Source organism: Rutidosis leptorrhynchoides, chromosome 2 (genome assembly GCF_046630445.1).
Source record: "Rutidosis leptorrhynchoides isolate AG116_Rl617_1_P2 chromosome 2, CSIRO_AGI_Rlap_v1, whole genome shotgun sequence".
Classification (NCBI taxonomy): Eukaryota; Viridiplantae; Streptophyta; class Magnoliopsida; order Asterales; family Asteraceae; genus Rutidosis; species Rutidosis leptorrhynchoides.
In genome coordinates, this window is record NC_092334.1 from 444,765,407 (window position 1) to 444,777,275 (window position 11,869).

The following is an 11,869-nucleotide window of genomic DNA, read 5'->3' on the forward strand; positions in this document are numbered from 1 at the left end:
AATTAATAATTATTAAAGTTTCAATTATGTCTCTTTTGTTATTGGAATTTATGATTTATTAGTTACTATTTTTATTTATAACAACATTAAAAGAAGGGTAAATTAAATAATTTATTAATATATTTTAAATTTAACTAAAAATCAAACATGATTATTTTCATGAGACGAACCGAGTATGAGATTAAACAAATAAATAACTCCATGTTTTGCTAGTAATTAAAATACATGTGAATTATATTTTCATTGATCGATACATACGGACTATAAAGAAAAGACACTGGGAGTTGGGACATTGTCGTTTCACGCTTTAGACAATGCCGTTCATACTGTTGATAATCACGAGTAGAATCATAAATTGGTTTCTTTTCCTTTTCTTTTTTTGACATCTATTTTTTCGCTTTTCAAAATCATTTTTTCTAAATACTTTTTTTTCCCTCATCCCACTATATTCATTTAACTTTTAATATCATTTTAGTCATAGCAAAATCGTTATATATAATGCAAAAATTAGTATTTTTTCATAAACATTTTTGTAAAAACAATATAAAGGTACAATATATTTTTGTACGAATTATTATTCCATTACTTTTTCGGATTGTCACAAGTTAATTGTTCACTTCTATAACTTGATAACTATGAGTATGAACAAGTTAAAAATTACTTTATATATTCTTTCTTTTTATCTTAATATTTAAGTATTTATTTGAATTATACTAAATCAATTATTCATTATTCATTTTTATAAATAGCTAAATGCCTCACTTCACCGCAATAATGTACGATCAACCTCGCAGCTGATTTTAGTCAAAACTAGGGGTATAATGCTAATATCAGCAACCACCCAGATTAAGGTGAAAATGCCCCCAAACAAAATCATGGATGACAATCACCACTATCTTAAAGGGTCCCACCACTTTATCCTTACAACCATTAAATGAGGACTCAACCCCCCCATGCACTAAAATCTCATCCCCATTCACTCATATTTCCATCACACAATCACACTGCAAAAAAACCAACCATATACTAGTATAATTACACATTGCATTTGCATATAATAAAGCTTTACTTGATACCCCACAAATGATCTCCGAGCCACCCAATGAAAAAGATATTATTGTTAGTACTTGATTTCTGATTGCAAGAAAAACACTAGGTGGGAATACATACAACAACATTAAACATAATGATAATTTAAACAAATTTGGTCTATACATAACAGCAAAAGATTATATTAAAGGCAAAAACAAAAAAAACAAAAAAAAAACCCACTAATTACTTGCAGATTGACTATAGTTTTACCTCCTTGGTGATGCCTACCCAACACTGATTATACCATTTCCATTGTTGCATCCTGGGATCACTTGAAATGTAGAAGAGTCTCTTTGATTGTTATCCCAAGACAGTGAAAGGTTGAGCGATAACGAAATTGAGTTCCTTTCGTGTTTCTGATTCGCATTAAGATCTGCTGCCCTTTTATGAGGAAACGAAGGGATCGGACGAACTAGTGTTGTTTCAGAGTTGAGTTGATTTCCGTTATTGAAAGTTTTAGTTTCCATTTGATTTTCGGTCTGTAGTGGCGATGGAACTGGACCAACTAAGGCTGGGAAGGGTGCAACTGGGAATCCACTTAGGGGAGATATTTGGGTTGGTTGACTTTTGTTATCTTGATTTTCTTCCATTGCGATGGCAGCATCCTAATCATGATCAATCACAGAGTTTAGGGACTGCATAATATGCAACTTTACTAAGCAAAAAATACAGTTAAATGAATCTGTTTTTGAGTTTTGAAAACTTAACATGACTTCAAACACACCAAGGAACAATATTTCAAATAGTATTAGGCCAAACTAAGAATTATAATTGATGCATATGACCTTACAAACATAAGGAAGTAATAAGATGTTTAAAAGATACTATTAAATTTTTTGGACATTACAATAATTACAAATAACTATTACCATTTTAAATGTCCCCTACAATTTTTTGTTGGATTTCATAAATGTAGGATTGCCCTTTATATTCAAGGTAGTTTGACTGAATTTATTGATATTGATAAAATGAATGATTATAAGTAACAAATGAGGGCAAAATAGAAAGTTTAATGATATTTAGTACTCCGTAGTACTTATTTTTTACAAATGAAATTTTTGTTGTTACAAACATAAAATGTGATAGATATGTACACAACCAATCATTAAAGTGTTATACTGTACAATATTGTAAACCATGATTGTTGTAAATCATGGTTGGTTGCGTACATAACAAAAATTATTGTGTACACATATCACTCCACTAAAATAAATCTAAAATAAATAGTTAGGTGAACACTCACCAAGTCGGTAGGGATATCGAAGATGCTGGATCTGCGACGGCGACGATTAAGGTTGTTACGACGAAGGAAATACTTTTGAGCATGGCTTGCAACTTGTGTAGGCGTCCTTGTCTTCACAAAGTTCCTAGAAATCCCCCTCCAGTCCCCCTTTCCCACCTTCTCCAAACCTAATAGAAACAGCTTATGCTCATCCTCAGTCCATGGAGCACCTATTTATATTTATATTTATATTCCAATTAAATCAAAATTATATTATATAAACAGTCCCAAACAAAAACGGTTTTTTTTTTTTTTTGAAAGGCAAACACACACACTATTAATACGATTACAACCACGAATATGTCTCAGGTGGGACGGGACTTGAACCCTCAACCTCTTAGTTGGAGGGCCAAATGCCCTTTGGTACAAAAACGGTTTATTTACATAGCATATAAGCTAATTCAAACACCCAATACTATTCTACAGCATCAAATGAACTATAACTATATTAAAATAGCAATAGCAACAACAATTATATTATACATGTATCAATCAAAGATTTTAATTAAAATTAAAAGTGAGATCTTATCTAACCTCGTTTACGCTCTTTACCGGCATTAGAGAGGTTACGAACGGCATCGTCAGCGGAGGCATAACCGTTATCTGCGGCAACCACGGCGGAGGCATCTAGGTTTTTATTATCAATACTATTATTACTAATACTATTGACAAATGCATCAGGCGTTATGTATTGTGACAGATCATTCATACTCACACTCTTACGCATCGGATCAACCGTCACTCTAACTCCGAACAACACGATCTCACCGCCGGCCGAATCGTTACCGGAGGAGGTACCTGACTGTGATTCTGACATCATCATTTACAACTTAAATAATATATATTTCAATTAATTGAGCCTAATGGATTACAAATTGTAATATCGAATATACAGATAAGGTGATTGAGTAATTGAATAATTATTAATCGGAATAAATACAGACTTCACCGGATTTATTATTATCTTCAAATCTTTATATTTTGAAGACCGTACAATTGCTTTGGCTTTTATTGGAAAAAATATAGATACAGATATATGTGGATGTATGTGTAGGTGGTGTATATATAAAGGCAAAAGAAAATGCTAAAATGACAGGTGTGTTCCATGTGGTAACAGTGTTGGAGTTTGAGACTCATACACGTGGCGCATTACGGTACGATGCTTATTTGTGTTCAATACCATTGGTTGAATATGACCAATAAAATCAAAGTCAAACAACGTTTTTCTTGCGTAATTACTAATTAATTACTGTATTGATTTTTAAATCTGAATTTAACATGATCTCATCAAAATAATTATTCATTCCCTCTCAATTTAATAGTCTCAAACAAGTAAAATGATCGCATTAAGAAGGAGGCAGTACATAATAGCTTAGGATAAAATTTACGAGTATACTGATTAGTTTTGTAAGAAAAAAAAATATATCCACTCCTTAGCTTTTTATAATTTATAAATCTTTCTAATAAGTAGTAGAGGTGTATTCGAGCATAGGCAAGATAGGCAACCGTCTCAGGCTCAAAAATTTAGAGGGCCCAAAATTTTGAATATGTAAATATTTTTCTCAATATATTTAATTAAATCGAATAAAAATTGTAAATTAAAGTTAAAATATCTTGTTTTTAATAGTTAAATACAATGTAAGTAAATAAATAGATAAATTGGAGTATTATTTTTTTATGCATAGTAAAAAAAATTTAACGTATATGTGGGTCTAATTTTATTTTCGTCTAGGGACTTTAAATTGTTGAAACGGCCTTGATAAGTAGGATGAACATATTTAAAAAATTGTTAACGTTAATTATACAATTGATCCATGTGATTTACTTAAAATTATATAGATTATCCCTATCTTATTAAACTATATCGGTAGTCCTTATAGTTTTAAAATTATTCGACAATAGTCCAATTCCTAACGACTGTTAATTTCTTTCGTTAAATGATGACATGTGTTGGGCACATGATGGGAAAATAGGTCATTTAGCGAACAAATAGCTTGAATAAAAACCTGCATTTCGTCCCCAAATCGATTCAGAATTTAGGGTGCGTTCTATATTCTCTTCAATATCAAATTTAGGGTTCTTAAATTATAAGGTATCTTTCAAATCAACCATCTCTTAGTCAATACAATCAAAATGGTCAAGTGTTTTTGTTAATTTTTTATTATTTGTTTAAATTTAATTTTTCTTAATCTGAATCAATTATTTCTTCAAAATCATAATTGTTTGTACTTGGCTTTCTAAAATATCTTCTTGCCTCCTATACTGCAAGTAGGCAATCAGTGAGTAAGTTTACTTTGCAGTCACACCTAAACATGATTCTAGTGCAACTAATGAATGCAAATATATTTACCTTATATACTATCAATTTCATCACAATCTACTGATGAAGAGTTGTTATCTTGATGGTCAATTAAGGATAAAGCTACATAAGAATCTTCATTTTCTATCGTGTTGTGGTCCCATAAGACTCTTCGCACCATTCAACCATTGTCATTGTGAATTGCAAACTAATGTGGTGTCCTCAACATCAAGTCTTATAAGTATGGAAACATAAAATTAACAATCATTTCGATTTAATTGGCTAAAAGATGTTTGGTTGAAAAAACCTTAAAATTTAGTAACCCTAAATTTGATATTGAAGAAAAACACATCTTGAATTCTGAATCGATTTGGTTTCGAAATGCAGGTTTATATTCTAGATGGTGGTTCGTTAAGTGACCTATTTGTCCATCATGTGCCAACACATGTCATCATCTAACAGAAGAAGTTAACACATGAGTTAGAAATAGGACCAACGTCGATCAATTTTAAAATTATAGGATTACCAGTATAATATTAAAAGGATAGGGTCGGCCGATTTAATTTGGGTAAACCAGATGGACCGATAGTTAAGTAACTCAAATTGTTATTCATGGACATGCCAGAACAAAATTAGTAGAAGAACTAATTTCGCATTAGTTATTACTAGAGATGACAATGAGCAGAAAAAAAACCCGTGGTCCGCGAGTACTCTTTTCAGTGACTGGCGGATATTTATATAAAAATGTACCTACGTGCATGGGGCGAGTAAAATTTTGTACCCATTGAGGGTAAAACCCGACCGTCAATCTGTGATGCCCGTTTGAGCTACCCGCAGGTATACTCGTTTACCCGCATACATATACTTAATTATATAATATATAATTTAATCTTTTAATGTATTTTCATAATTCTTCACGGGTTTACCCGGAAGTAGTGGGATCCGCAATTAAAAATTAGTTATAGTGCATAATTTATAAAACCGCGGGTGTTACCCGCGGGTGTTACTCGTGGGTTTACCCGCAGGTCGTGGGTACTGGCAGAAAAGTTTATCCGTTGGCGGTAAATGAATATCCACAGGTAAGAAAAAAATCCTGACGAGCGGGTCTTCAGTTATGTACTGTTAAAGGTTAGATGCGAATATGTCTTCAGTTATTCTGTATGGTTATGTAACAAAAACTTATGTTCAGAATCTAGTACTTTTCTTCATAATACACTAATTTGTAATTTATGTACATCTCAAACTAACATTTCAAGTGTTAATTATGTACTGTTAAAGGTTAGATGCGAATATGTCTTCAGTTATTCTGTATGGTTGCAATTAAAAAGGTGAGTGCAATTGTATACTTACTTTAGTCGTGTAATTTATACTCTTACAAGTCACATGTACATACAACAACAACAACAACAACAACAAAATCCAATACCACATAAGTGGTGTATGGGGGAGGTGAGATGTAGACAATCCTTCCCCTATCCGAGAATAAAGTTAAGTCATTTTTCCACCTAGAGTGAAAACACTCTCAAAAGATGAGAAAATCATCCCTCTCTATTCGACGGATAGAGAGATTGCTTCCGAGTGGACCTCCGGCCAATAAGTAGGAAAAAGTTTTTTAAAAAAATAAAAATAAAATTGAGACGCCATGAAAATGGTAAAATCAAATTTCCATGGGTTTTAAATCATGCCTGAAATTTAATTTAGGCTTCAAGAGTCAGTCAAGTCACATGTACATAGATTCGTAGATTGTCATTGTATTTTCAAGTTTATATTAATAAACATTATTGCCTTTCAAAAAAAAAAAAGTTTAAAAGGTGAGTTCATTTTTATTTGAGTATGTGAACACCAAGGAATAAAACATGTAATTTTGTGTAGTGCTTAAGACAACCATAAAATGTCAACCGGTTTACGAACCATCACGTGGTTATCGTTATAATTATCTCACTAGTAGAAGTCTTAAATTCAAAGTGTAATAACTAACATCACAAATTAAAATGAATTAATTTAATTGTTTTCGTTATTTTTGCACAAGTAAAGCAAATTAAAATGACTTCAAAAAAAGTCTAAAATAATAATGATAAAAATCAGATTAAGTCACGTATGGAAAAGTAAAATTGATCTAGGGTAATCGCTAGGGTCTACAGTTAAAGTAGGGGTGTTCATCGGTTCGGTTTTTGGTTTTTCGGTTTATTCGGTTCGGTTTTTTCGGTTTTGAAACTTATAAAATGAAAACCAAAAACCAAACCGAAACCAAATTTAAATACCGAAACCATAACCAAAACCGAACCGAAAACCAAATTTGATTTCGGTTTGGTTTCGGTTAAAACCAAAAATCACTAAAAATAAAAATTCTAACCAGCATAAACTTACATATAAATTATGAACAACCGTTGTTGAAATAATTTAAGTATACATGATATATAACATGTTTATTGTTTGATAAAAATGTAATAATACATCAAATATAATATAAATATATAAATATTATATATAAATATGTTTTAATATGTTATTAATTTAAATTCGGTTTTTAATTCGGTTTTCGGTTAACCGAATTTAAAATTTTCAAAACCAAAAACCGAATTACGAATTCGGTTTCGGTTTCGATCGATCCGAAAACCGTTTAAAAAATTCGGTTTGAATTTTTTTTATTTGAATTCGATTCGATATTCGGTTTATTCGGTTTGAAACTAAATGGTGCACAACCCTAGGTTAAAGCCATTCAAGGATATACTAGCATACTTAGGTGTGAATTAGTAAATAAATATTGAAATTCTAGATTATCACAACTTACTACTATGGCTTTTAAAATATGTAATAGATAATAGATAATAGATAATAGATAATCTGAATAAAAACATCAACTAAAGGACAATTAATACAACGATAACTTAAAATAATCGTGTAGATAGACCTAAACTTGTTGGATGAGAACTGTATAATATAATAATGATATAAATATTATTATTATTATTATTACCCCTACATACTAACACTCATGAAAAATTGGTAACACTCATGAAAAATTTTGTAGTTTCAATTATTTACCATTGTAGTTTTCAGTTTGCGTTCACACTGCAACCGGCCTCTCACCTTTGCCTCAAATTACACAACGACCCCTCAAATTTACATTTTCTCAGGGGGTAAAAAAAGTAAATATACAATTTTATTAAAATAAAAGAAACAACTTCCACCCTAATTTTTAGCGGGTCTTATCTTCTAGCTCGGTGCGAGTTAAACTTTTTCGAGCCCACCGTTCAACTCAAAAAAATCTTACGAACACAACGAGACTAACTATACGCGAAACGGACACTTAAAAAAAATGCTCAATACATCGGACTATATTCAATACATATACACACCTATAATACGTTCCGTTAATTATGAATACGCAACCCAAAGACCCCGCGGCATCGCGCAGGCTCCTTTTTCTAGTTATTTATTTATTTTTTTTTGAAAAGCAAAACTTTCATTATAATTATAATTATAATTATATTATAATTATAAATAAATATATTCAATACAAAGTATGTTTTTACTATTCACTTCAATATTTAATTAAAAAGGGTATTTTGGTCTTTTACCTCCTTAGATATTTGTTGGTTGTTTCTCTGATTCTCTACAACATTCTAGAGTCTGGACCGATCTATTCTCTTGCCCCAGCCATTATATATAAATTCGCAGGTTTAATATTTACTTTGGTGCTTTCATAAACAAAAGTAAGCAATGGTTCAGTGGTTGACCAATTGGTATAACTGACTAATGCTCCAGGACTTATCACTTTTTTTTTTTTTTAGTTCTTACTTCTTACTTTCTCCTTTTTCCCACACTTTTTTCCGAAACTTTTTTTCCTTTCTACTTCAATCTTCTCACTATCTCATCGAATTTAATTTTTCATTTTAATCTCTCTCATTTTCTTAATTTACCTTTCTTACAATTTCTTTGACCACTTTTATCTTTGTTATTCACAAACATTAATCATTATCATTAATAGTCATATATAAACGAAAGGAAAAAACTTCAACTTTTTGTAAAAAACATCTTAAATAACTTTCTTTTTTTTACCCGCATTATAACATATATACAAATATAGTTAGTAATCTAACTAAAAAAATAAAACAAAAACGATGTTACGTGTAACGACCCTGGATTTTCTAACGTTTAATTAATAATTTTTATTATTAATACTTGTGATTTAATAAATGTACTTATATACATTTACTTGTTACCGTACTTGACTATACATGGCCCGACTCGTCTTTGTGACACATGAAGTTTTCACGAATAATATTTTGGATATTATTTACATTCATGATTAATTTTTATTAATCATTTTTAATTAACCAAGGTTGCTAGTTAATTACTTGGGCTTATTTATTTAATTTGTTACATACTTGATCTTTTATTAATGGACTTATGATTAGTGGACTTGGAAGCCCACCTTACATCCTTAATGGACTAGTTAGCCCATATTTATGCAAGTATTACATTAGGTTTCAACTAGATAAATTAGCTTAGTAAAGAATCTAGTTACTTGCATATTTCCCACACCATTTTGCGTTATTTCCATACTAAGCTATCACCATTCTCCCATGTTGAAAGAACAATTGATCTCTTCCTCTTTTTCTTCTCTTGGCCGTGAGTTTTGAGTGATGGGAGGGAGGATTCAAATTTTTTTTGTTACATATCACTAGCATTTTACTTCACTCTTTCACACATACACTTACTTGCATCTCATTTTCTCTCATTTTTCTCTCAAAACTTGTAAGTAACAAGCTTACTTTTCTCTTCTTTTTCTTCATAAAAACCGAAACCTACATACATCATCATCATCATTTGCTTGTTTGTTTACTTGTTCATTGTTGTTGTTTGTTACTTGTTCTTAGTTGTTGTTTACTTACTAAGTTGTAAGAATCAAACTCTCTAGTTTATTCTTCATATCATCTTGTTTATTCAAGAACATAAAGAACCTAGGAGAATCAAGTTTAAGTTTTGATTCTTCCATAAAACTTGTTAAAGAAAGTTCATGAGTTTATAATCATACTTGTGTTCATGAAGTAAACTTAAAGTTTACTTTCTTAAAGATCAAAGCCTTGGCTTGGATCTTTAAAAGTATGAACAACCATGAACTTATTACTTGTAGATTTAACTTATTTCTTCATTTTATGTACTTTAAAGTTGTGATTTGGTCAAGTATTACTAGTTAATCTTGATCTCATATTTCTTGAAACTAAAAGTTAACTTTGTAAGTTCAAAAACATGAAAGTATAACTTTTTAGTTATGACTTCATATACTTGTGTTGGATCCAACTTAAGAACTTTAGATCTAGACTTTTGAGTCTAGGATCTTCAAGATCTAACTAAGAACTATGTTCTACAACTTAAGATCTTGTTTACTTAAGTTATTTTCAAGTTTGTAGCTTAATATTACTTTTATAACTCTTGTATGTGTTGGATCTAAGATCTTGATGTAACTTTGGTTCATCAAACTTTCTACAACTCTTAAGTGAGTTGTGCTACACATCTTAGACTTACACTAGTGTCATAATAGTCAAAACTTGGTTAATAGTACTTTTAGAGTTCATGTATGTGTCAGATCTAAGATCTTGATGTAACTTTGGTTCATCAAACTACTTACAACCCTTAAATGAGTTGTGTTACTTATCTTAGACTTACAATTGTGTTATGATGGTCAAAACTTGGTAAATATGATGCAAACATATCAACGAGTTGTACACTTGAAGCTATATGCATCAAGGATGAGAACCGTGATGAGCATCGAGCACCAAGAACTCACCGGAACACTAAACCTACTATTTTTAGGGTCTGATCAGAATACCTGGGCTAATTTAAAGTTGATTTTCAGTTATCTCTTTTTGATTAGATAATTTTTCGTTTAAGACTCGTCTTAATCCGAGTTATGGTTTAGGATCTATGGCCCTCCGAACGTCACTATGTCCTTTTAACGTTGTGCTGAAAATTCTGACCTACTCGCACTTAAACCGTCGCCACGGTCAAACGAAGACGAGTTTGGTTCTAGAATTTTTACAGCAACTAAAGGACTCATATACGGAGCCATGTCCACTGGTCTCACCTAATTTCAGTTTGTATAGAGGTCGTGACGACTGAATGAAGTCAGCCTTTATTTCAAACCCTAGTCTTGACTTAAAACTTACTTTACACTTTTTGTTTAATGATGATACTTTAGACCTAATTTACATAAATTTAAACCTTTGGGAACGATTTACTGACTTATTAACTTTTGACTTAGTTTGAAGGCTTTCCGGACCTACATACTTGCTTACTTTCCGAGCCAACTTTACTACTGCTTTACCACTGTGAGTTATAGCATCCCTTTTTTACTTTAACTATATTGGGAACTGAGAATACATACGCATTTTACGTTTTACATACTAGGCACGAGTACTTAAACTTATTATATGTGTGGGTTATACAACGGCATAAACTTTTCCCTTAGCTCGGTAACGTTTAGTCATTGGTCTTTGAACCGGTGAATGCGAATCTTAGATATGGATCCATAGGGTTTGACATCCCCACTAAGGCTAGTAGCGCTAGCATTTAACGGGTGTTTAATACTTCGTAAACATACGCACTCGCCAAGTATACTTTCAGGGGGTTATAAACGTTAAGTTAGTTACCAAGTGCCCACGGTTAAAAATATACTTTACATACTGTTTTGAAACGCTCTTTGTAGCACTGAAATCTCGTGGCCTACATTACATTACTGTTATACTTAAACTATAGCTCACCAACCTTTGTGTTGACGTTTTTAAGCATGTTTTTCTCAGGTGCTTAAGGTTAGCCGCTTCCGCTGTTGTAGTCTTACTGTAGACACCCGCTGCTTTAGAGATGTCACCGCATGAACGTTTATCTTGCATTCATAAACATTATTACTTTTGAAACTATGATTTGTAATGACCTATGGGTCACATACTATTATCCTTGCTTCTATTCATTGAAGCATACTTTTGGTTGTTAAACATTGATGTTGGTTAAGACATCACCTTTTATCATGAATGCAAACGTATTTTGAAATAGCATATAGTGTTTGAACTTGTAATGATTCTGTTGTTGATGGTCCGTACATGATGATTTAGTACGGGGCATCACATTTGGTATCAGAGCATTGGTTGTAGGGAATTAGGTTGCATTAGTGAGTCTAAGACCGACCCGAGTAG

At 31.6% G+C, this 11,869-nt stretch overlaps 1 protein-coding gene across 1 annotated transcript; it reads right to left on the reverse strand.

Annotated features, from left to right (window-relative positions):
- Positions 1-1,103: 1,103 nt before the first annotated feature.
- On the reverse strand, positions 1,104-3,392 carry LOC139892447 (transcription factor MYB1R1). Its single transcript, XM_071875539.1, has 3 exons — positions 2,909-3,392; positions 2,336-2,544; positions 1,104-1,697 (listed from the first exon to the last, which is right to left on the reverse strand). Exons 1-3 carry the CDS (start codon positions 3,195-3,197, stop codon positions 1,317-1,319), a joined length of 879 nt encoding a protein of 292 aa, XP_071731640.1. The 5' UTR covers positions 3,198-3,392; the 3' UTR covers positions 1,104-1,316.
- Positions 3,393-11,869: the final 8,477 nt, after the last annotated feature.